The sequence below is a fragment of the Mauremys reevesii genome, linkage group 4 (assembly GCF_016161935.1).
Source record: "Mauremys reevesii isolate NIE-2019 linkage group 4, ASM1616193v1, whole genome shotgun sequence".
In the NCBI taxonomy this organism is placed as follows: Eukaryota; Metazoa; Chordata; order Testudines; family Geoemydidae; genus Mauremys; species Mauremys reevesii.
The window spans coordinates 106,167,115-106,193,980 of NC_052626.1; the positions used below are offsets into that span (position 1 = coordinate 106,167,115).

At 43.1% G+C, this 26,866-nt stretch overlaps 1 protein-coding gene and 1 non-coding gene across 4 annotated transcripts in view; both read left to right on the forward strand.

The window, feature by feature from the left end:
* Positions 1 to 2,355: 2,355 nt before the first annotated feature.
* The window catches only part of NAP1L4 (nucleosome assembly protein 1 like 4), a 53,211-nt gene continuing 28,700 nt past the window's right edge, over positions 2,356 to 26,866 (forward strand). For 2 of the 3 annotated variants that reach the window (XM_039536367.1, XM_039536365.1), the window contains exons 1-7: positions 2,381 to 2,514; positions 9,269 to 9,300; positions 12,902 to 12,963; positions 17,372 to 17,471; positions 19,416 to 19,557; positions 21,925 to 22,011; positions 26,175 to 26,309. In XM_039536367.1, coding sequence (XP_039392301.1) covers positions 9,287 to 9,300; positions 12,902 to 12,963; positions 17,372 to 17,471; positions 19,416 to 19,557; positions 21,925 to 22,011; positions 26,175 to 26,309 — 540 coding nt within the window. In that variant the 5' untranslated portion in view covers positions 2,381 to 2,514; positions 9,269 to 9,286. The other variant, XM_039536366.1, reaches the window with a different exon arrangement.
* Positions 23,372 to 23,501, forward strand: LOC120405478. The gene has a single exon (XR_005598593.1). It is a non-coding gene; the product is annotated as a small nucleolar RNA SNORA54 (small nucleolar RNA).

The following is a 26,866-nucleotide window of genomic DNA, read 5'->3' on the forward strand; positions in this document are numbered from 1 at the left end:
TCCCTAGCCTGTTTTCCAGAAGCTGGGAATGGGCAACAGGGGATGGATCACTTGATGATTCCCTGTTCTATTAATTCCCTCTGAAGCACCTGGCCTTGACCACTGTTGTAAGACAGGGTACTGGGCTATATGGACCATGGGTCTGACCCAGTATGACCATTCTTATGTAAAAATTAATTATAATAAAAATGTTTAGTACAGAAACTCCCCAACATAATGACCTCTCAAGATAGCAACAATGTGAGATAACAACCTTGGCAAATACTGCATTTTAAAAATCTTGGCCTACTGGGAAACATATTTATATAAGTTTCCATTCCCAGTCACAAATCTAGCATTCTGGAGCAAAGTGACTAAAATATAGTCCAACAAACAAATGTTTATTTAACATGCCCCTCACTTTTCCCTCCACCGCACTCCACTCACCGGTGATGTCCTTGGTCAGTGGAGACTCAGAGTTCAGAGGTGCTTTCACGTGAGTACACCTTCCAGGTGGGGGACAAAAAGGCACAGTTTGCTCTGGCCACGGCTGTTCGTTGTGCCATGGTTCACTTTACCACTCTGTTGCCAATGGCCCTGCACAGTCACCTTCTGCTGTCACCTACCACTGTGACCTCTGCGAGTTGGTCTCTTGAGGTTCCACCAGCTCTCAGTGATTTCAGCTGAGCTCTCAGTGCGGGAACCTTGCTGCTAGTGCAGTCTGGGCTGTCTCTTACACAAAAACACTGTACCCACAGGAACACTGTCCCACAACAGGACTAAGCAGATTGTCAGTGATTTCAGCTGCAGTGGTCACTTAACAGAACAAAAGACTATCTATAGAGCCTAATCAGCTCTGTCTTTAAACAGTGGAGAGGGACAGGTCCCCACCCTCTCTCTTGATGCCTTAAAATCATCACAGACTAAGTACAGTTCTACTGCCCTTTACTCATACAATAAGAACAACATTTCATCCCCCCTTCCCCCCACATTCAAGTGGTTTGTAACCCAACCCCAGCCAAAATCTATCACTTGGACAACACAGCTCTGTTTGCTGGATACCTAGGTAGATTAGGTGTGAATGTAAATATAATCTGGCCCTGAAGCCTTAGCCCCCAGCTCATCACTAGCTGTCAGGGAGAACTCATTTAGACTTTGCTTACAAATCATCATTTGAAATTATTAGGTTGGCAAACATCAACTAAATGAATGCACTGACATCATAAAAAACAGCTGTATAAGGAAGCAAGGAAGCTAGTCTATGTTCATACTTTTTCAGATACACATATTTTATCAGCAAAGAATCCTGTGGCACCTTATAGACTAACAGACGTTTTGCAGCATGAGCTTTCGTGGGTGAATACCCACTTCTTCGGATGCAAGTAGTGGAAATTTCCAGGGGCAGGTATATATATGCAAGCAAGAAGCAAGCTAGAGATAACAAGGTTAGTTCAATCAGGGAGGATGAGGCTGTGAATGGCTTGCCAACTACAGAACCAGTTTCTCCTCCCTTGGTTTTCACACCTCTACTGGTAGAACAGGGCCTCATCCTCCCTGATTGAACTAACCTCGTTATCTCTAGCTTGCTTCTTGCTTGCATATATATACCTGCCCCTGGAAATTTCCACTACTTGCATCCGAAGAAGTGGGTATTCACCCACGAAAGCTCATGCTGCAAAACGTCTGTTAGTCTATAAGGTGCCACAGGATTCTTTGCTGCTTTTACTGATCCAGATTAACACGGCTACCCCTCTGATACTTGACATATTTTACCATACACTGTATAAGCTTTTAAAGTGTGTATTAATGTTTCAGTTTAAATTCAGATTTCCAAACAGTCACTAAATTGGTATGTAACTAGCTCACAAAACTTGGGGGGGTGTTGGGAAAATTCAGGGGGGGGTGTAGGGAAATCACTGGTTAGACGTTGTAGCCCCTCAGGCTGATGGACTCCAGCCACTGAAGACACGGAGTCAGGCCACAAACATTGAGGGCAATAAAATAACACATGTGGGGCCTTATTTCACCTGGGTTTTCCTGAACCCTTCTCCTTGCAATCATTGGGGACAGAAATGTACTCGGGGTGAGTCACAGCCAAGGACAAACAAACACCCACCACAGCAGAGCTGCAATTGACAACCACTTCCGCACCCCCACCATTTCCTCGCGTCTGTCCCTTTAAATACCCAGGCGCACGCTCTCAACTCCCCCGGAGCCAGTGCTCCCGCTCCGTACACACGGACGCGCGCGCGCGCAGCCGCGAGCGCGCACCCCCCCATCCCCTTTCTCCCGCCCACACCAAGCTGCCCTCGCGCCTTGATTGGCTAAGCACTCCTGCGCCGGATAGTCAACATGGCCCGCGTGCAGGGCCGTGGCTCCTTGCGGGCCAATCGAGGTGGGTTTTATTGTGCGGGCTGCCTGAGCGTCGCCCAATGGGAAGCGGCCTTCTTGACGGCGGCGCAGCCCGACTGGGTCTGCCTGAGAGGAGCTTGAGCGCCGCTGGTGGGGCCGTGAGGAGACGCGAGGCCCGGGCAGGTGAGGCCGGTGGGGCCGGGCTGAGCGCCTTGTCCTTTCCCGGCAGTAGCTAGGTGGGAGGCCCCTTGCCTGGGGGCGAGGCCCGCCCTCCCTGTTTGCGGTTGGGGCGGCGGAGGCGGCCTCCCTAGCCAGGGGTGGGGCTCCGGGAGTGGCGTGGGAGGCCCGGGGCTCCCCCCTGGAGTCGGACGGGCCTAGCTCCGAGCGGGCAACGGTGCGCGGAGCTTCTGTCGCTGGCCCGGGAAAGTTCGGCTTCGCGAGGCGGCTGTGGCGGGCGTCTCAGTGATTGTAGGCCTGGCGTGAGGGTCCCCGGCCCCGCGCGCCTCCGCTCTGCTCCCCTGCGGGGAGGCCGGGCACGGGGGCGCTCCTTCCCCACCGCTCTGTTCACCTCGCTGCCACTTCGTCTCTTCTCCGGGTGCCCTGGGCAGGGACTTCACTTCTTCTACTCCCCTGCCCCGTTTACACGCTGCTGCCTCTCCCCAGGCATGCTGAGTGCGTAAGAGTCTTATTACCCTACTCAGTTGCTAGCTGCATTTCATATCCTCAAGCGGGCTGGGCCTGGCACGTTGACACATTCACAGCAGAAGGACAGAGGAAAAGGTATAGAGATACTAGGGGAAGGAGAAAACAGTTAAATTATCCAAATCACCTTGACTTATTGCCTGCTGTGTGGCAAGAGTAGGCCTTTAAAGGGAGTTTAAATATGGGCAAAGGAGGTTATGTGAACCAGCTTAAGGAATTTTTGTCCATTCCCTGTTTTTATTCCTCTTAAGTTTCCACAGCAGGAATATAAAGTTGATAGTAGGTTGCTGCCTACAAAGTTATGTATAAAAGGTCTGACACAGACGTTATAACTTTTTTTTGTGGTTTGGCTTACTCATGAATTGGGCCCTAACAAATTCACAGTCCATTTTGGTCAATTTCAGGGTCATAGGATTTTAAAAATAGTAAATTTCATGATTATAGTTATTTAAATCTGAAATTTCATGGTATTGTAATTGCAGGGGTCCTGACCCAAAAAGGAGTTGTGGTGGTGGGATGGCAAGGTTATTGTAGGAGGGCTTGTGGTACTGCTACTCTTACTTCTGCACTGTGCAGGCAGTGCGTTCAGAGCTGGGCAGCTGGAGTGTGGGAGCCCAGCGCTGAAGGAAGAGCCAGCAGCAGCACAGGAGTAAGGATGGCACGGGTATGGCATTGCTATCTTTACTTCTGCAGAGCTGGGCCCTCAGTCAGCAGCCACTCAGCTCTGAAGGCAGCAGCACAGAAGTAAGGGTGACACAGGTATGGCATTGCTATGGTTGGGTGCTGACAGCCCACAGCTGCCACTCTCCAGCTGCTCAGCCCTGAAGACAGCACAGAAGTATGGGTGGCAATACCACGATCCCCCTTAAAATAAGCTTATGACCCCTTTCTCCCTCCCCCCGGCAACTCCTTTTTGGGTCAGGACCCTCCCTCACTTTGAGACACACTGGTCTCCCCCATGAGATTGGCATAGTATAGGGTAAAAGTGCACACAAGACCACTTTTTATGGTCTGTGATGTGTTTTGTTTTTAGGGTAGGCTGGGGGAGGCGGTGCTAGCGCACGGGGCCCAGAGTGGTTGCTAGGGATGGCTCAGATGCCTAAGGGCCAACCAAGACTCAGGGCTTATTGAGCTAGATCGGGGCGGCTAAACTTTTTGGCCCGAGGGCCACATTGGGTTTCTGAAATTGTATGAAGGGCTGGTTAGGGGAGGCTGTGTGTGCCCCCCTCCCCCCAACAGCCAGGTGTGGCCCAGCCCCTACCCTCTATCTGACCCCCCCACACACACTTCTCGCCCTCTGACTCTTGCCCCATCCAACCCATCTCCCCCAGGACCCCTGCCCCATCCACATCCCTCTGCTCCCTATCCCCTGACTGCCCTGGACCCCCTGTCCCTGACTGCCCCCTGCTGCCCCATCCAACCTCTCCCCTCATTCCTGACTTCTCCCATGTATGCTTTGGCTTTTTGGCTGCTTTTGCCCTACTGGCTGGAGTCTCTGGGGCTGACTCTTATACAGCCCACATGGTGAGGTGGGAGAGGGGAGACCCCACCTGAGTCCCAGTGCACCCAGAGTGAGAGGGTTCTCTCCTGCACAATTCTGGATCCAGTGGCTAACTGAGTGGAGGGGTGGTCTGGTCCTGACGTGGCCTCATTTTACCACTCTCTTCCCAGTGCAGCAGGCTCAGTTTCTTCCTCTGTGTATTGGTTTACATGCAACTGTAAGGACTAGAAATCATTTTTTAAACAAAATGAAAGCTTTCTTTTTCAAAATGCATTCCCTCTTGTGGGATGGTGCCTCCTGACATTCAGCTTGCAGGACCTTTTTCAAAGCTGTGCCTGTTAGGGGTGAACAAGCCCTCCCTTCTGGGGCTGAACCTTTGTTTTTGGGCTCTACATGGGATGAGACCCTCCCCTACCCCCCAATTATTTCCATTCCTATGCTGCTTCAACTAACCTATATCGTGTCTGGTTTGCACCAGGCAGACTTTAATTACACCATGTTTCCCAGGACTAGTGAGGTGGGTGGATTTTTTTATTTTGTTCTTCTTTGTTTTAATATTCTGTCACTAATAGCATAATTTGAAGATAATGGTTTGCTTGAGGTAACTGAGACTACAACTTGTCCTGCAAAGCTTATTGGTGGTGATGCCCAAGAAATAACTCTTGAGTCTAAGCTCCAATATTTGAGTGCCAACCGTTACAAAACTGTAAACAGAGCTTACTTATAATGGAAATAATTATGGCAGTAAACATGGAGACTCCGTGATATCACTTACTTTCTCATTGAAATGCACTCTGATTGGTTGTCTGACTTGCATTTGAAAACACCTGGCTCTATCATACTTAACTCTTCCAGAATTCACAGGCAATTCTGTGATCTCTGTAGGAAGAGCTTGTTCTAAAAGTTGTACTATTTTTTGTGTCCTGTCCTTCTCTTCATTTTTCTCTAACTGGAAGAGCTCTGTTTGAAAGTCCCCCTTCAATAAGTGTTGAAACACTGGGAAAGTTCCAGAAGACTAGAATAATGCTAGTATTCCAGATTTTAAATAGAGTAAACAGGATGACCTGGGTAATTACAGGTAGGGCAATGAGTCTGTCATGTAGGTCACAGATTCCATGACTTTCCGTGACCTCCATGACTTCTGCAGCAGCCGGTGTTGGCTCAAAGCACAGCAGTTTAGGTGTATGGGATGGGGCGGGGGTGTGTGTGCAGTTCCTGGCCAATGGGAGCAGCATAGCTGGTGCTTTTGGCGGGACCAGTGCGTGGAGCCCCATGCTCTGTCTACCACCTAGGAGCTGCAGCCAGGACACCTGGAGCCAGGTAGGGAGCCCCTGCCAGCCCTGGCAACTGCCTTCAGCACCAGCAGGGGTCCCAGGCCATGGTCTGTCCCCCCACACCCTCCAGCACCAGCAGGGTCCTGGGCCAGTGCCCCTGGACTACACACACACATCCTCGCTCCTCTCAAAGCACCCGCAGCCCCCCGCCCAAGTTTTCGTTAGGGGTATATAGTAAAAGTCATGGACAGGTCACGGGCCATGAATTTTTGTTTACTGCCCGTGACTTGTCCATGACTTTTACTAAAAATACCCATGACTAAAATGTAGCCTTAATTATAGTCCAGTCAGTCTGACATTGATCCTTGGGAACATAATGGAGCAGCTGATATAAAACTCAGTTAATGGAGAATTTGAGGATGGTAATGTAATTAATGCAAATCAATATGGATTTATGGAAAATAGTCTATCAAACTAACTTGATACCTTTTTTTCTAATGAGATTACAAGTTTGGTTGATAAAGATAATAGTGTTAATGTAATACTTAGACTTAGGACCACATGACACTGTGATTTTAAAAACTAGAATGATATAAAATTAACATGCACACATTAAATGAATTCGAAGATGGCTAACTAATAGGTCTCAAAATTTAATTATAAATGGGAAATATCATCAGACGGGTATGTTTCTATTGGGTCTTGCAGAAATCAGTGCTTGGCCCTACTGCACTATTTAACTCTTTTATTAATGACCTGGAAGAAAACGTAAAATCACAAGTGTGCAGATAACACACGTACTGGGGGAGTGGTAAATAATGAAGAGGAAAGGTCACTGATACAGAGTCATCTGGATCGTTTGCTTGAGCACAGCTTCTCAATGTCTGTTTAATATGGTTAAATGTCAATGTATACATCTAGGAACAAAGAATATAGGCTATACTGACAGGATGGCATGCTCTGTCTTGGGAAGCAGTGACCCTGAAAAAAGACTTGGGGGGTGGGAGGGTGTTGGTAGATAAGTAACTTAACATGACCTCCTGCAGTGCTTGGAGGTATAGACATGGGAATCTTGAATAGGAATAAAGAGGTTATTTTATGTCTGTTTGGCACTGGTACAACTGCTGTTGGAATAGTGTGTCCAGCTCTGGTGCTTGAAATTCAAGAAGGACATTGATAAACTGGAGAGAGTTCAGAGAAGAGCCATGAGAATGGTTCAAGGATTAGAAAACACACCTTTTAGTGACTGAGATATTGAGTCTGTCTTTGTAGCTTAACAACGAGAAGGTTAAGGGGTGACTTGATTGTAGTCTGTGAGTATCTACACAGAAAATAAGTATTTAATGATGGACTCTTCAGTCTAGCATAGCAGTTCTCAAACTGTGGGTTGGGACCCCATAATGGGTCACAACCCTGTTTTAATTGGGTTGGCAGGACTGGCGTTAGACTTGCTGGGGCCTGAGACCAAAGCCCCAGGGCTTCAGCAGTGGGTGGTGTTCAGGTCACAGGCCCCCCACCTGGGGCTGAAGTCCTTGGTCTTTGGCTTTGGACACCTCCCTCCCCTGTCCTGGATGGTGGGGCTCAGGTGAGCTCAGGCTTCGGTCCCCCTTCCTGGGATCATGTAGTAATTTTTGTTGTCAGAAGAGGGTCGTGGTGCAATTAAGTTTGAGAACCCCTGGGAGCAGAGAAAGGTATAATGCAATGCAATGACTGGAATTTGAAACTAGAACAATTCAGATTGGAAATAAGGCATACATTTTTAGTGGTGAGATTAACTAATCATTGAAACAATTTACCAATGGAAGTGGTGGGTTCTCCATCACAAATAATTATTAAATCATGATTGAAAGTTTTTCTAAAAAATAGGCTGTAGGAATTTTTTTGGAAATTCTGTGGCCTGTGTTATATCAGAGATCAGACTAGCTGGTCACATTCCTTCTGGCCTTGGATTCTGTGAATGTCCCAAACTTCTAAATTCTGACACCTCAAATTTCTAGGAGATACGTAAGTACTTGATACTAGAATATTGCAGCAGCAGTTGGTGTCTTGATGTTAATTTATTATACCTATCATGTAGGAGATTGGCCTTCCTCAGAGCTTCCTTGACACATGGCAATAGTCAAACTGGGCCTTAGGCCCCAATCCACAAAGGTACTTAGGCACCTATATCCCAGCCTTTGACTCCTAAGTCACAATTGTAGGCTCTACTGTGATAAAACTCCATCTGACTTCTGTAGGTGCCTAAATTTTCAGGGTAAACATTCTCTAGGTGCAGAAGTTTCTGCCTCTGGACATGTGCATTGCTGCCTCACTTTAGGTTTCCTGAACCTAAACCCCAGATCAGTGCACGAACCAGGGGAAGATAGGCATTCTCCCACCTATCTCCCATGTGGGGCTTGATCAGGTAGGTGTGCTCAGAGGTTGCATACCAGATCAGGTTTAATTCAAAATCTGTCTGCTGGAGAAGGAAGAGGGAGGTTGTGCCCACCTTAACTTCTAGCTCATTGGTTAGAACACATAACTGGAATGTGGGAGACCTGGGTTCAGCTCACACACGCCCCCTCTCCCCTGCCTCATGAAGGGAGAGGATATGAATAAGAGTCTCCTACCTCTCAGGAGAGTCCTCTAATCACTGAGCTATGGGATATTCTGATGTAGGGCTCTCTAAATCTCTCCTGTTGAAGCTTGGGATGAATATGCAAATAGTCATTGGGTCAGAGAGACTGAGAATAAGACTGGTGTTTAGGGCCAGGTATGAGGTTTAGTGTGGGGGCAAGAGATAGAAGATGATGCTGTAAATACTGCATGCTCTCTGTCCTCTCAAGTTAGGAAAGAGTATGGGAGGAAAAGACTAGGAAGTGGAAAAAGGGGAAATCTTGATAATTAAAACTTCCGAGTCAGGAGTATTTCAGCTCTTTAGTTGTACTGCCCTTTGTCATGTTTGTATTTGAGAATATATATGTGCACTCCTGTTTGGGACAGGAGGTAAATGAGATGACTAAGTACTGGGTAACATAAGAGGAAAAATTCCTGTTTTAGAAAAGGTGCGGGGAACCTAAATGGAGGTCATCAAATAGAACTATCTTACTGATACATAACCTAGGCTTTAACACCTGTTTTTAGTATATAGCTCAGGTTTTATGATGCCATAGGAACAGATTACAGGCTGAAATACTTACTTTTAAGGGATGTAAAGAGCTATTTAGCAATTTAAAAACAAATACTCCATGAGTTCACATCCTAGAACAGCTGCTCATAAACTTACATTCAGATGTGATGCTCGGTGTGACCAGTCCGGTGAAAGATGTACAGTACATAAGATCCTGCTTATGGCTGTTAACTGTTCCTTAGCAGATCCTGCAGCTATTATTGCAAGCATCTTGAGGTTTTAATCAGATTTTGATAATTTTATATGAGAACAGTATTTTGTGTCCTAAACATTTTATATTTTAATTTGTAGGTGGATACAAGCATACAGATGGCAGATAATAGGTAAGTCAGAATGCTCTCAATATCTGTTCTAAACAGAAATTGTTTGCTACTTACCCATCTTCAGAGCTCGCCAGTATCTTAGTGAGTGGTTCTTTCATGAAACTTGGCAAATCAAAAATAGAGAAGGCTAGCCAGAACATTAATGCTTTATCCCACAAAAAGGGAAGATGAATTGGTGCATAGGAAGCTAAGAATGTTGCACAAATGGTCATGTGTAAAATCACTCTGTTCTTAGTATTGTCTACTTCTGAGGGCATTCTGCGCACAATATTTAAAAAATTCTGCCAATTTTATTTGTCATATAAATGTGGATGCTCCAGCATGGCATTGGGGAGCACAGGCCACTGGCTGCACAGAGGTGGAAGATCACTGTGCAGCCTCCACCCACCCAGACTCAGCGGTGAGGCTGAACCCAACCCTTACATAGTGCAAGGACAGGGCCAGCCCTACAGAAACACCCCAGGGCCCCTCCAGGTGTGGGCAGGCAGGCTCAGCAAGGCAGGATCCAAGTGTGGAGGGTCTTAGTGTGGGGGGGATTCAGGTGTGTGTTGAGAGGATTCGGGGGGGGGGTGCAGGCGACTCAGTGGAAGATCTGAGTGTGGAGGGGGATCTGGGTGCACAGGGGCTTGTTGGAGGGTTCTGGGGGTAACAGTAATGGGATTCTGTAGTGGGGTCCAGGTGAAGGTGCGGGGGGTCTGGGAGAGGGGGGGAAGAACTTAGTAGGGGAGTCTGGGTGTCGGGAGCTCAGTGGAGGGCCCAGATGCTGGGAAGAGTGGGGATGAGGATCCAGGTGCAGCTAGTTGGGGCTCGGTGGGGTGGGGATCTGGGTGCGGATGGCTCGTCAGGGTGGTCCAGGTGCAGGGAAAGTGGGGCTCATTGTGGAGGCGTTTCTGAGTGCAGGAGGGTGGGGGTGAGGCTCAGCAGGAGGGTCTGGGTATGAAGGGGTCTGGATGCATGGGGGTTGGGCGGATGGGGGAACAGCTCACTGTACAGGGATCCCACTCCCTGCAGCTGAGGAGCGATGAGTGCAGGAAGCAGGGGAGTTTGCAGAGCTTACTACAGCTTGGGAGAAATCTGGGGGTGGGTCTGACCCAGCCTCGGATGCTGTGCAGGGGAAGAGGAAGTCCCCTCCTCCCCAGCCCAGCCGGGAATAGCAGATGAGCCCAGCGCAGGGTAGGAGCCATCCGCTGGGTCTTCCCCAGTCCTGCCCCCTGCCCCACGGTGATTTACCTCTTTGCCGACTGCCCTGGGCACCTGAAACTTACTGCAGGGGAGGGTTGCATGACCACTCTTGTGGCTTCCCTTTGTTTCCACATCAGAAAGTCTTTTTTTCTGCAGGGAAGCAAAGAAATCTGCAGGGAACATAAATTCTGTGCATGTTCTGTGGTGCAGAATTCCTCCAGGAGTAATTGTCTTGACTCTGAATGAAATATATTACAGTTATCTTAAAATAACTTCCTTGTTATCTAAATGTCCATCTAAAGTTTATCAACATAATAGTTTAAGTGGTATAAGCACTTTTCAGTTTGCTGGTAAGCTAGTCTTATTTTTTTAAGAAGAGCAAGGTGAGCACAAACTGAAATTGCAACTTTTTTTTTCTAATTTGTTAAAAGTAACTGCTTTTATTGCGATTCAGAAAAAATCCCTCTTGATCTGAGGTTTTACAGGGATAGGGAAATAATCTGAGTTTTGAGGCCCTGTGCTGTATTTAATTCTTCTGGATTGTATACTTTTGTAGAGTCCCAACATTGCTCCTGCCTCATTGGGAGAGAGTCCCCAGTGTAATTACTCCCTTTTGTACTAAGATGTTGCTTATATTTTAAGTTCCTCAGGGGAAAGAACATATCATGACCTTGATCTTGTACAAAGCTGGACATGATGCACAAAACATTATTCCTACACATGAAGGACTTCGCTTCCACCAAAATCTAATGTTCTAAAACTAAGTTTGTGAACTAGAGTTTAGTAAAAATACACTGGTCTCTGAAACAAAATTCACATACTGATAGCAAAGGTTCAGCTTTAACTAACTTGCCCTAGCAGCTCTCCTTTTACCATCTTTAGGGCAAATCTGATTCTCAGATTTCTCTTATTCTGTGGTAATCAGAGTGGCTTCTTTGACTATTTAATTAGAAATATATTCCTTACATCTGAGTAGGGAAATAATATAAAACACTGCATCTGGCATATTTTTTTTTTTACTTTCATAGGTGCTAGTGTATCAAGGCCTTACTTAACTTGCGATATTGTGGAATCTGCAATTTCCACAATATTAGGCTTCCACTGCAGTTTTGACAGTAGGAGCACCAGGTGGCCAACAGCGGAAAAGTAATGGACCACAAATAATAAGGTCCATTATTACGTTTTTGAAATTACCCATGGGTTGTCTGCAACTCAGCCACAATTTTTTGATAATCATCCTGCAGTTCAGGTAGGGCCTTGCATATTGTGCATTACAAGTATACGGACACATTGCCCTGAAGAATTTACAGTCTAGTTAAGAAACAATAGTTTATGAAAAATTGTAAAAATACATGTTTTCTTGCATTTGAATTTAGAGATTATTTGTTCAATGGATTCACAGACTGGTCTGTGAACCACCAGTGGCTTGGGGAGCACTTGCTGACCAGCTACATAGTGCTGGGCCCTTTTTATCTACAGCAGCTAAATTGAGTAAAAGATGGCTAAAAATACTTCCCTTTCTCTGTATCACTTTTCTATGTAAGTAATTGCTGTAGCTGCAACAAGGTTGTTATGCTGTTGTGAATGAGTGAGCGTAAATTGTAGTGGAGATGGTTCACAGATTTACCTTCTAATAAAATATGGTTCACTCTGTTAAAGTTAAGGAACCATTGACAAAGCCCAGTCTGCCCTGCAGGTATCAAGAGACATACCTATTTACATTTGATCTCTTCAAGTCCAAATTATGTTGCTGGGGAAGCTTTTATAGCCAGCACATCTCCCAGAACTTGATTTTAATGGGTTCATATGATTTTTTCCTTCTAAATGTAAACCCTGATTGTTCCTGAATTTCAGGTTATCCAAATTTCAATAAACAAATCCCCAAATATGTTTATCTGAAATTCTTGTTCTTTTCGGGTGTTCTGATTTGATTCCTATGCTGAGAGAGGCTTTGAATGATTAGTTTTACCTATATTTCTCCTTCCAAACTCTTTAAATAGTGAGGTATCTCTCCACTCTTAGATGAAAATCAAATAAGCCTTGCTCAAATACCTTGTGTCACAACATCCTCGTGGCCAAGGGAGGATGGATGCAGCTCCAGGGTCACTCAGTCGATGTGAGAGCCTTCCAAACAGGGTTAGGTGTTGACTCTACAGCTCCCTCAGCTTCTTACTTTCATGAGAGAAAACAATTAGCTTGATATCCAAACTCTGATATCCAGGTCTCAGACAACTGAACTCAAGGTACTGATGACAACAGATGTCTTTTAATGGGATCTACATATTTTTAACATTCTTTAAAAATAGCATTCTTTTATATGTAATATAAAATACTTTCAGTGATTTCATAATTAGATGTAGTAGCAAATATTGAGACGGTGTTACCTTTTGGTGTGTAAATCTAACTTTGGCTTCTTTAGTAAAGCAGAAGATGCTGCATCAGATTCTGTGGAAGCTGCTAAACATGCAAGTGATAAAAAAGGTAAGTGTGAATTCTAAGTAGCTGTATACGGTTATACTAATAGTGGTAAGCCTCCTGTTTCTCTTGTATGCTTAAATCCTTTTCTATACAACTACAAAAATGTTTACATCCAAAATGGTGTATGCATGTCTCTCTTTAAGGCTCTAGTAGTGACCCGTAGTTAAGGCTGAGAGGCCATTTCTAAGTTTTGACCAAATCAGTTGATCCAATTTTGTTCAAATGTGAAAACCCTTATCTTTGATCAGAACACTTTGCAACTAAATAAAATGATAAAATAGAAACTTCAGACTTGGCTTGTAAAGCTCTGGCAAGTTTCTTCAGAGTTTGAAGATCATTAGTTGCATATCTGTAAACATTTTAAAATGTTCAGTCTTTTGTGCACATCACATCTACAAATACATTAGAAGCAAGAGGAAGACCAAGGACAGTGTAGGCCCATTACTCAATGTGGGGGCGGGGCACAATAACAGAAAATGTGAAAATGGCAGGGGTGCTTAATCACTTCTTCGCTTCAGTTTTCACCAAAAAGGTTGTTGGTGGTTGGATGTCTAACATAGTGAATGCCAGTGAAAATGAGCTAGGATCAGAGGCTAAAATAGAGAAAGAACAAGTTAAAAATTACTTCAAGTTAGAGGTCTTCAAGTCACCAGGGCCTGATGAAATGCATCCTAGAATACTCAAGGAGCTGACTGAGGCGATATCTGAGCTATTAGCAATTATCTTTGAAAAGTCATGGAACACAGGAGAGATTCCAGAAGACTGGCACTATATTTGCCCTGTTCCAATCTATAAAAAGGGAAATAAGGACAGCCCGGGGAATAAGGACAACCCAGGGAATTACAGGCCAATCACCTTAACTTCTGTACCCAGAAAGATAATAGAGCAAATAATTAAGCAATCAATTTGCAAACATCCAGAAGATAATAAGGTGATAAGTAACAGTCAGTATAGTATATCTAACATAGTGTGTATATATAACAGTCAGACGTGGTATAGCTTGACTTTAGTCTCACATGACCTTTTCATAAACAATCTAGGGAAATGCAACCTAGATGGAGCTATTATAAGGTGAGTGCAAAACTGGTTGGAAAACCATTCCCAGAGAATAGTTATCAATGGTTCACAGTCATGCTGGAAGGGCATTATGAGTGGGGTCTCGCAGGGATCTGTTCCATCTCCAGCTCTGCTAATATCGTCATCAATGATTTAGATAATGGCATAGAGAGTACAGTTATAAAGTTTGCAGACAATACCAAGCTGGAAGGGGTTTCAAGTGCTTTGGAGGATAGGATTAAAATTCAAAATGATCTGGACAAACTGGAGAAATGGTCTGAAGAAAATAGGATGAAATTCAATAAGGACAAATGCGAAATACTCCATTTAGGAAGGAACAATCAGTTGTGTACACACAAAATTGGAAATGACTGCCTACGAAAGAGTACTGCACAAAGGGATCTGGGGGTCATAGTGGACCACAAGCTAAATAAGTCAACAGTGTAACACTGTTCCCTCCCCCCCCCCCCCCCAAAATGAACATGGTTCTGGGATGTCTTAGCAGGAGAGTTGTAATCAAGACACGAGAAGTAATTCTTCCGCTCTACTCCAAGTTGATTAGCCCTCAACTGGAGTACTGTGTCCAATTCTGGGTGCCACATTTCAGGAAAGATGGGGGCAAATTGAAGAAAGTCCACAGAAGAGCAACAAAAATGATGAAAGGTCTAGAAAAATATAACCGATGAGGGAAGATTGGAAAAATTCGGTTTGTTTGGCCTGGAAAAGAGGGGACATAATAGTTTTCAAGTACATAAAAGGTTGTTCTTAACCGCTGAGGTTAGGACAAGAAGCAGTGGGCTTAAATTGCAGCAAGGGAGGTTTAGGCTGGACATTAGGAAAAACTTCCTAACTGTCAAGGTGGCTAAGCCCTGGAATAAATTGCCTAGGGAGGTTGTGGAATCTCCATCAGTGGAGATTTTTAAGAGCAGGTTAGACAATCATCTGTCAGGGATGCCCCAGGTAATACTTAGTCCTGCCATGACTGCAGGGGACTGGATGAGAAGACTTCTCGATATTTCTGCCAGTCCTATCATTAGTTCTTCACTATATGGGATTTTGAACATGCTTGAAATCTGTTCGCCAAAGAATGTCCTTTGTTGGTGAAGACAGGAAAAAAACTTAGGCTGAATCTTTCAACAGATTCTAAAATTCAAATTAAAGACTTCATCATCTGTGCTCACACAGTGGGATGCATTAAGGTTGCACAGGCAACCTTAATACTGGCATTGCATAATCTGGGTGCTTGACTTTGCAATCTTAAATTTCTTTCATAGGTGTTTTTGGTAAATTTAGAAATACATTGGAGCCAGCACCAAGCACCTAAAATGCTTTCAAAACTGTATTTTAAAAAAAGCAGCTTTTATGCTTAAAGGCCAGCATGCTTAAACCCCATGCTTCATATCAGGCTACCAGTCCCTACTATTAAATTGTATCAAAAATCTTTCCAAGGCTTTGGCAGTCTTAAACTATATGTGAAGCTTATTAAATTTGAGCAGGCCACGAGAGAGAGAGAGAGAGATAAAAAGCATAGATTTTTCTACTAAGAGTATCTTGGTGCTTCCCATGGCAGAATTTAACTTTGGGAGCAGTGCAATAGATCTGAACTCCCACAGTGGGACATGGGAAAACAGGATCTTTCAGGTAATTGGCTCCCACACCATCTGAAGAGTCTGGTAAATTGTAACCAGAATCTTGAATTGTATTTGAAAATGAATAATGGCCAGTACAGTGCTCATAGCAGCTTGCCAAGCTCAAAAGCTAGGCTGCTACATTCTGCATTACTCACAGCTTTTGACCATTTTAAAGGGCAGCCCCAGTTAGTTTGCAACCTGGCCAAAAATATAACACAGTAGTTTTCTGTGTTCTTCCCACTCCCACCTCCTGTTTAAGACTAGTTCAAGCTCTTGAGCCAGGTTTAAATGGAGGGTAGAAGAACGTGCAAGTCCCAGATGCTCTTCAGGGAAAATTATGAATCCACCATGCCCCATCACTCCTGCTGTGAACCTTGATTGCAAAGGTTGGCCATACTTCTCAACTGGAAAAGATGCAGTTGGCATCCTCATGTCATTCTCAGATGCAAACTAAGGAAATGTGGTCTACATGAAATAACTATAAGGTGGGTGCACAACTGTTGGATAGAACATACTCAAAGATTAGTTATCAATGGTTTCCTGTCAAATTGGGACGGCATATCTAGTGGGGTCCCAAAGGGGTCAGTTGTGGGTCTGGAACGAAGTCATTAATGAAAATACTGAATAGATAATGGAAAGGAGAATATGCCTATAAAATTTTCAGATTACATCAACTAAGAAGGGTTGCAAGCACTTTGGAGGATATGATTAGAATTCAAAAGGACCTTGACAAATTAGAGAATTGGTCTGAATTCCCCAAGATTAAATTCAATAAATAGAAGTACAAAGTACTTCACTTAGCAAGAAAAAAAATTCAATTGCACAAATACAAAATGGGGAATAAAGTGGTGGTACTGCTGAAAAGAATCTGGGAGTTATAGTGGATCACAAATTGAATGAAAATCAACAATGTGATGCAGCTGTGAAAAAAAACTAATCATTCTGGGGTATGCAAGACATTGGAGGTAATTGTCCCACTCTACTTGGCACTGGTGAGGCCTCATCTGGAGTACTGTGTCCAATTCTGGGTGCCAGATCTTAGGAAATATGTGGAAAAAGTGTACAGAGTCTGGAGGAGAGCAAGAGAAAATCTAAAAGGTGTAGAAAACCTGATGCATGAGGAAAAGTTTGAGGGGGGGGGCAGAACCCTTGGCATTTTTAGTCTTTAGAAAAGACTGATAAGTATTCAGATATATTAAGTACTGTTAAAGAAGACAATGATCAATTTTCCCCCATGTTTACTGAAGGTAGAATAAAAAGTAATTGGCTTAATCTGCAGGAAGCGAGATTTAAATTAGGAAAAAGTTCTGTGTGTAAGAATAGTTAAGCTCTGCAATAGGCTCCAAAGGGAGGTTGTGGAATCCCCATAATTGGAAGTTTCTAAAAAGTTGTACAAACACCGGTCAGGGATGATGTAGGTTTACTTGGTCCTGCCACAGCACAGGGGACTAGACTTGATGACCTCTCAAGGTTCCTTCTGTGCTACGTTTCTATGATTCTGGGATTCTCCGTATGCATTTTCCTGCCCATCAATATCACTTCTCTCTTTCTGGTTTGAGCCTGAACCAATTTTGCTGCTGTTGAAAGTCCAGTACAGTGGTGATTATAGTTATGATCCAGAGGTTCAATAATATTGCTTAATGGTGCTACCAAAATATTAAATATAGCACCAAATCAATCCAAACGTATTCAGATTTGTATTAAGAATGTTTTTATTTTCATAGAAAAGCTAGCAGATCAAGTGATGCAAAATCCACAAGTCTTGGCAGCTCTGCAGGAGCGACTTGACAGTTCGTCTCATACTCCTTCAAGCTATATTGAAACGTAAGTACAATGCATATCTCACTTTCAGCAAGACCGAAAAAATAACAGACCAGAGTTACTATTTAGTCAGAAAATGGAAATGTCAGAGTATGGTGTGTTGCTGCTTTAATAGATGGTGCAATGGCCACCACTGTAGAGAGGAGGACCCAAATTGCTCTAGATCAGTTCCATAAACTACTAATCTAAGATTGCATCCTGATAGGAGAGTAGTTCAGTTTAGTGGTAAGTTAAAACTGAACACTATTCAGACTTTATGTCCATCTTCAATTCCCCTTAACTGGGATATGGATGACTTCTCTGAGATTGCTTCTGTCATTATCTCTCTTCACTGGATTATGCTTGGGTTTTAGAACTGGGTTCTCTAGGGTCAGTACTAGAGATATAAAATGAAGGATTCAACACTTCTGAAACATTCTCTTCTGCATGAGAGTGTGAGAACAGGCTAATCTGTTCAGGGAAGCTTTTGGAGGTTTGGTTCATATCTGGGAATTTGGCCTTGTTTTGTCAATATATACATTTATATGTTTCAGAGTACAGCCCATGAATACATGCTTTTCTTTACAAAATACACAATTATTTTCCATAGAAGGGTTGACATAATTGTAATTGCACAAACTTAGATGTGAAAAAAGAAGTTACTTTCTGCCATCTGAAATATATGGGGGGGCTGGTGGTCTAGGGCAGGGGTCGTCAGCCTTTTAGAAGTGGTGGTGTGCTAAGTCTTCATATATTCACTCTAATTTAAGGTTTCGCGTGCCAGTCATACATTTTAACGTTTTTAGAAGGTCTCTTTTTATAAGTCTATAATATATAACTAAATTGTATGTAAAGTAAATAAGGTTTTTAAAATGTTTAAGAAGCTTCATTTAAAATTAAATTAAAATGCAGATCTTCCCGGACTGGTAGCCAGGACCCGGGCAATGTGAGTGCCACTGAAAATCAGCTCATGTGCCACCTTTGGCACGCGTGCCATAGGTTGCCTACCCCTGGTTTAGGGGATGGAAGATAATAGCAGGGATCTCAAACTCTATTTACCTTAGGGTCAGTGCCAGTCCTCAAATCCTCCTAGCGGGCCAATGTCACTGAAGATGGTGTTCAGAAAAGAAAACATTTATATTGTATTTTTTATTTCTAATTTCTTAGAAATAATAAAACTGTCATACAACTTTATACAATTCTTCCTCTGCCAGAGAGTTTTTAGTTTCAGAGGGGTAGCTGTGTTAGTCTGTATCAGCAAAAACAGTGAGGGGTACTTGTGGCACCTTAGAGATTAAAACATTTATTTGGGCATAAGCTTTCGCGGGTTTTAGCCCACGAAAACTTATGCCCAAATAAATTTGTTAATCTAAGGTGCCACAAGTACTCCTCAGTTTTTAGTGTTTGCCAAACACCTGGCAATGCTTCAGTTCTGTCAGTTTGTTGATGTTTGGCCTCAGTGACTGAGCAGTTGAAACCTTCAAGATTGCAGCAAGGTGTGCTTCAGATAATTGTTTGGTATTTTGACTTGTTTATATTCATTGTGGGGGAAAAAATGATGCTGCCTCCATGGCTGACTCTGCCCGGCAACTAATGATGATATCTCTGTCCCTCTCCCTCAGAGAATGGGAGCTATGGCGGGGCGGTGCCTGTAGCGAACATTGCCAGCAGCGTGGCTGCCTGCATCTCTCCTCCGCCAGCTGCAGTGGGGAGGTTCTTGGGCTGCAGATGGCCCTCGGGCCAGGAGTTTCAGACCCCTGATAATAGTATCAAGGACAACATGGATAAGAGAAGATTCTTATAAAGCTTTGAAATGCCCTGTTAAAAAAGGAACGTGTGGGGGGATGTTAAGGCTAAACCAACCCTTCCTATGACTAAATAGTATAGCTATAATATCAGGATAATGCACAATGACTATTAGATGTGAAGATGCTAACTTTCTAGACTTACAGAGCTGTTTATTTCTAGGTTACCAAAAGCAGTAAAAAGAAGAATTGATGCCTTGAAACAACTCCAGGTGAAGTGTGCCCATATAGAAGCTAAATTTTATGAAGAAGTTCATGATTTAGAGAGAAAATATGCAGCCCTCTATCAACCTCTCTTCGATAAGGTAGGAAGACTATAAAGATCTTTTCAAAACTGCTGTTTTCTCAAACTTCCTTTGTTTGGAGGTAAATAGAGAAGAGTAAAATAAAAACAAATAGAAACAAATTATCTCTCCTTTCTCTTTCCCCCTCCTCCCCCCGCCCCAGCTGCCTTAAAGAGAAGCTTGGATTACCAATCTAGAACTCTAGCCCTGTTCTTTTCTCATCCTGTCAGATGTTCCATATTGTAAAAACTGTACTTCCAGTGATAAAGGCTGGGGTTAATTACTCCTTTCGTAACTCTAAAGAGGGGAACTGTTGGAGAGCTGTGTAAAGCACACTCTTCTATTCCTCTTGATTGTATTAACTCCTCCAAGATTTATGGACAGTTTTCCTATTTACAGGATTCTATAGCTGGTGCAATAGCATATCCAAAGCATGTTCTTGATATCACTACTCTAGCACCAGTCAGTCAGTTAGGTCTTCTGCAAGGCCTGGCACTCAGACTAGTTGACTATATATTAAAATATAAACAAAACCTCACAAAGGAATGAAACGGGCCAACAAAACAAGGCAATACCTTGAAAATCCCTGAACTTTTTGCTGGGTGTAAAAGAAGGTATATAGTGAGTCTGTATCCTATACCTGGGCTCTTGGGTTTATTAGAACTGCACTAGATAGTACATTTTAGCAACTTTTCTAGATCCCAGCCTCCTCACTTTAAAAATTGTTTCAAAAACCGTAACACACAAACAAAACTATTGATGCTATGACAATATTCATAAGCCACGCTTTCTTTTGTTTACATTCAATAATGAGAAAATAGCAAAAACCTTTCTGGAGGTGGAGGGTGGTGTACATTTTCTCAAATGTAGACATCTACACAAAGTAGACAAAGATTCTTCTCTTTGACAGAAGAATTCCTTTAATTGGTAGAGAACATTCTTTAGTACAACAGATTGTTTGTTCTTAATGTCAACTCTTGGTTCTTACCTAAATTTTAGCTTTAACATTCACCGTGTTAGATATAAATAATAATGAATTCTTTGAAGACAATTTCATCCTCTGTCTGTTCATGTCTTCATTTTCTTTGCATAGCTAATGCATTTTTCTGTGTAATCGATAGGATTGTAATTGGACTTCTCTTGTATGTGAAAAGTGTATTTGTGGCCTGCTGCGAACTCCTACAATTGATACCCGTGACTCTGAATTTCCTGACATTGACCATATAAAAAACACTGCAGTTTTTGATAGTGCGACAGATTCTCAGATGGCGCACAGCTTCTTTACTCTGGAGCATTGGCAGAATCTGGCCCCAGGAGGCTCATACTAGTGTAGGGGAATCTTCTGGTGACATAGAGCTAGTATACTGGTTTTGCACTAGCTCTCCTTGCTGCTGGCCAAGTGTGTGTGGCTGGTGCTTTACTAAGCCCTGCTGGTCTCTGGCTGCATTTTCAGCCTCTTGATGGTGTTGGCAGCCTGTGTAACTCAGCCATTAGGCTACTCCAAAGTTAAGTTGAGGACTTGTCTGGTGCAGAGCCAGTGAAAAAGTGAACCATATACCATATTTGCAGTCTCCATCTTTCCTCCATTGCTGTGATCCTCTGCTGTGGCTGAGGATTTCTCTTTTGTACAGAACTTTTTTTGCTTCCCTGTGTGTAAGGGTCTCTAGCAAAAGTGCAGCTAATGCCTGGTCTATAGTAGAAAATTAAGTGACGGTTATACTGACCTAGGGGTGTGAAAATTCAACACCTCTGAGCTATGCAGTTAAACCAACCTAACCCCCATTGTAGACAGTGCTAAGTCGACAGGAGAAGCCTTTCCGTCAGCATAGGTAGTATCTTCACAGAAATGCTATAGCAGCAGAGTGGTTTATTTGCAGACATACCCTGACTGCTATACAAGAGTAGGAACAATAAAACTGTATTTGACAACTGTTTTTATAGCCAAAGTATGTGAGCTAAGTTATTTTTGCTGACATTCAGTGGTATCTATTTGAAATTGTAGTAAAGTACAAAACAGACAATTGTGACTTCCACTTTTTTGATTTCACTTTAAACATAAGTAACTCTAGTCCTGTTTAGTTCATTTATGTTGCAACTTACTGTTAATACATGTGGTAACCACCCTAATAAGTTGTCTGTTAGCTTCATGCTCTTACCCTAATAATTGGGGATACTTATCTATCCTATTAGTAAGTCAATTGTTTTCCTTGTTTTTTTTTTTAAGGATTGTTTTGCAAGCTGGAAGTCATTACGAGAGAATTAGTTTTTGTATTTTGCCAGAGGCAGTAATTTTGCCCAACCTTTCATAGCAGCCCAGGGAATTGTTCAGAGTAACCTTAATTACTGCTTTAATATTTTCTCCCTTAAATGTATAATTCTCTTGTGCAGAGAAGGGACTTTGTCATTGGTGAGGCTGAACCTACAGATGCAGAGTCAGAGTGGCACAGTGAAAATGAGGAAGAAGAAAAACTAGCTGTGAGTAAAAACAAGCTAATCATTAGTTTGAAAATTTGATAAAGGACTAATTTTGTTTATATAGCCTGAAAGATACTGTCTTAAATCTAATCTTTTTGAAATCTAGATTTCTTATAGAACTCTTGTAATAAGCACAAGCCTGGACTGAACACAATGACATATAGGACTTGTCTACACGAACAGTTAGTTCTTGGCAAGTTGGGGTGTGAATTTAATCTACCCCATTCTAGTCCGCCATGGACATTTAGTTCACAGCAAGCTAGAGTAAGAATCTATGCCACGCTAGCTTTCCACGGACCAATTATCTGTGTGGACCTTGCTGACATGTATTAACAGTTTAATTCTCTTTGATATCATCCTTTTTCAAGAGGACCAGATCAAAGTATATTATCAAACGAGTTAATGCGTGTCAGCAGGGTCCACACAGATAGTTGGTCCATGGAAAGCTAGTGTGGCATAGATTCTTACTCTAGCTTGCTGTGAACTAAATGTTTACATAGACAAACCCAAACTTTATTCAGTGTTCTAAAATTATAATCCAGTTTACTTTTAATTTTTCACTTAAGCAAAAATACCTAAGATAAGAAGACCTAGCTCCTGTCCCTTCCTGTTGTTTAAGTTAAGGGCCAGTGTTGGCACAGGAACAAATAGATAGAAACTGGCCAACAGTAAAATCAGGTTTGAAATTAGACAAAGGTTTCTAACCATCAGAGGAGTGGAATTCTGGAATAGCCTTCTAAAGGGAGTTGTGGAGGGGAAAAACTTAATCTATTGTAAGACTGAAGGTGATAAGTCTGTGGAGGGGATGGTATGATGAGATTGCGAACAGCCATCATGGATTGCCCATATGCCATTGTAGACAGTGTCTCCAGCAGTTGGAGACAAGACACCAGATTGGGAGGGCTCTGAGTTACTACAGGTAACTTTACCAGATGTGTGTCTGTCCTGGATTTTGACCACATGTTCAGGGTATAGCTGAGTGTCACATTTGGGTTTCGGAAGGAATTTTTCCCCAAGTCACATTGGAAGAGACCTTGGGTTTTTTCGCCTCCCTCTGTAGCTTGGAGCACTGGTCACTTGCTGGTTTGAACTAAAGTAAATGATGGGTTCTCTGTAACTTTGAAGTCTTTAAATGAAGATTTGAGGACTTCAGTAACTCATCCAGAGGTTGTGTCCCTACTACAGGAGTGGATGGGTGAGGTTCTGTAGCCTGCAATGTGCAAGAAGTCAGGCTGGATGATCATGGTGGTCACTTCTGGCCTCAAATTTGCCATTTAAAATTAAATTTCAGAAACTTACTGAATTTGACAGTATATTGCCATCAACCAATACTGTTTAACGGTTGTTTGTTCCTTATCATTTGCACTGTTCGTAACCTGTTGACAGTATCTTTCTGCTAATGGGTTCCATTCCAGTGCTACATAAATCACCAAAGTAATAGAAGGCTGGCTCACTGACTGGCTGGCTGTTCTTTATTTTGGGGGACATAACTAGCTTTTAGTGCTATGAATATAGATTTGACAAATAAATATCTCAGACTTCGGGAAAGTGTATTGTAAAGCAAGTTTTATTCCAGTAAGGATCCAGCAGACAGCATGCTTTTTATATATTCTGGGTGTAGTAGAAAATACTGAGTTTTAAGAAGGGCTTTCTATAGCTTCAGCACATGCCATTTATATTTAATGAGTTTTAGGGACTCTCAAAGCTCAAAACCTTTGAGGGGAAGAAACTTCTTTTTAAATTTAAAGAAGTTTGTCGTGCTTTTCACTCATACATACACACACTTTTCCTTTCTTCCTGAGTTGTTCTCCATTTTCTTTAGTCATTCTTATCTCTATGCAAAATTAATACTACCCTCAGTCTATATTTACTACTCATTGTATTTGATGGTAATCCACAGTACTACCACAGGCACAAATGACAAGGTTTCTAAATCTATGGGATGAGTGGCAGCAGTTTATGAAGTTACTGGCATGTGTTGAGGACCATTTTTTGGTAACTTCCAGCAGTCCTCAAGCAATTGAAGTTTGTAATGCTTTCTGAGACTTTCTGTTTACCTATTCTTATGTATATACACAAGTTCAGTTAATCTTATGAACTGCTATAAATATTGCCCAAACACGATCCTTTGGTAACTGTAATAAATTGCTGTTCTCTGCTCTTGACTCATCACTCAAATAGTAGATCTTGTTGGAGGCAATTCTAAGTGCTTCTGGTGATGCTACCTTTGCTACTGAAAAGCAGCAGAATTCTCCATGATCAGGAACTGGATTTGCTGTGTTGTAGGATGAGGACATAGTAGCAGGGACATGTATTAGCACAATCTCATGCTGAATTTTAGTTCAGTATTAAATTTTTTTCTCAACTTACAATGAGCAGCTTTCATATATCTTTTAATATATTTGAAGACTGTGGAGTTGTGCCCCAAAGAGAAGAACCTGGATAGCATAATCTGTAGGTACTTTTCATTATTACATCAGCCATAAATTTGCCAGATGTTTCCTAGAAGACTTGGAAAGACCGTCTCTGCCCCACAAGCTACCAATTTAAATTTTAGATAGAGCACAGTGAAAATGAGAAACAGAGGATTGGTCTGTTTCTTGCCCTGTAGAACAGTACACCTCTACCCCAATATAACGCGGTCCTTGGGAGCCAAAAATCTCAGTGTTATAGTTACATCTGGGTAGGGAGAGGAACCGCTTTTACTGCTCCTTGCCCCAGCTTCTCTCTTCCCCCTCTTCCCCGCAATCAGCTGTTTGGCCCAGCAAGCCTGGAAGGGGGTGGGGAGTGGAGCGGTGTACTCAGGGGAGGAGGCAGAGTTGAGCTGGAGCAGGGAGCGGTTCCTCTGTGCCCCCCCCAGCTCACCTCCACTCCATCTCCTCCCACGAGCGTGCCGCAGCTCGCCTTCCCCCCTTCCCCCCACCCCCCAGGCTTGCCGCACCAATCAGCTGTTTTGTGCAGCAAGCCTGGGAGGGAGGAGAAGTGGAGCTGAGCAGCGCGCTTGTGGGAGGAGACAGAGGTGAGCTGGGGCAGGGGGGCTGCAGCAAGTAAGGGTGGGTAGAGGAACCGCTCCCCACCCCAGCTCACCTCTGCCGCCTCCTCCCACAAGCACGCCGCTCAGCTCCACTTCTCCTCCCTCCCAGGCTTGCTGCGCAAAACAGCTGATTGGCGTGGCAAGCCTGAGAGAGAGGGGGAGAAGCAGAGCTGCGGTGTGCTCATGAGAGGAGGCGGAGCGGAGGGGAGCTGCGGTGGGGGGCCCCAGGGAGGGCCACAGCAAGTAATGGGGGCGCGCAGAGGAACCGCTTGCGGTAACGCAAATTCAGATATAATGCGGTAAAGCAGCCCCATCCCCCAGAGCACTGCTTTACCGCATTATATCCAAATTCACGTTATATCGGACTGCATTATATTCGGGTAGAGGTGTACATCTACTTAGTTTAGGCATGTACCTGTCTTTAGGTTTTATTATTTTAGTGTATTTTAAAAAATCCTGAGTATAGCAAATGAAATTGGAAAGTTATCTGTTTGTATCTTTTAGTCAAGAATTCCATGGAAATTGAAAGCACTTTAAACTAGTGCCAAACTACCAGCAGTTGTACATACTTTAAAATTTACAAATATGGAAAGACAGTTGTAAATAAACTTCGGGTCTGTTTGATTTGATTTGTAAGTGGAATTGACTATCTTGGTTTAAAACCATCTCTAAACATGAACTTTCAAGTCACGATTTTCAGGAATCTGACAGCATTTTAAGCATCTGCAGTAGGACCTCAGAGTTACAAACACCTCGGGAATGGAGGTTGTTCGTAACTCTGAAATGTTCGTAACTCTGAACAAAACATTGTAGTTCTTTGAAAAGTTTACAACTAAATGTTGATTTAATACACCTTTGAAACTTTACTATGCAGAAGAAAAATGCTGCTTTACCTTTTTTAGTAGTTTAAAACAGTACTGTACTGTATTTGCTGTGTGTGTGCGCGCGCGCTGCTGCCTGATTGCTTACTTTTGGTTCCAAATGAGTTAGTTGTGTGATTGACTGGTCAGTTCGTAACTCTGGTAGTCGTAACTCTGAGGTTCTATTGTACTTTTTATACTAAGTGAGGAAGGCTTTTAATTAGGAAGAGTTTGTGCTTTTCTTAAACATTTCTATGTTTACTTCATAGGGAGACCTCAAAAACAAAGTAGTAATAGAAGAGAAAGAAGCAGCAGCCGCAGCAGAAGAGTCAAATCCCAAAGGAATTCCAGACTTCTGGTTTACAATCTTTAGAAATGTAGATATGCTAAGTGAATTAGTTCAGGTAAGCTAATTCCATTTGAAAAAGCTAACTTCACCTGCTTTTTCCCCCCAGTTACTAGATGATACTTGAGGAAGACATGAGTAACCAAGAGCTTGCAGTTCTTGAGAATCCTTTACCTGTGGTGGGAAGAACACCTCAACAGCACAACACTGTGGCATTTAATTTCAAAAGGGGGAACTATACAAAAATGAGGGGGTTAGTTAGACAAAAGTTAAAAGGTACAGTGACTAAAGTGAAATCCCTGCAAGTTGCATGGGCCCTTTTTAAAGACACCATAATAGAGGCCCAACTTCAATGTATACCCCAAATTAAGAAAAACAGTAAAAGAACTAAAAAAGAGTCCCCGTGGCTTAACAACCATGTAAAAGAAGCAGTGAGAGAGAGACTTCCTTTAAAAGGTGGAAGTCAAATCCTAGTGAGGCAAATAGAAAGGAGCACAAACACTGCCAGCTTAAGTGCAAGAGTGTAATAAGAAAAGCCAAAGAGGAGTTTGAAGAACGGCTAGCCAAAAACTCTAAAGGTAATAACAATGTTTAAGTACATCAGAAGCAGGAAGC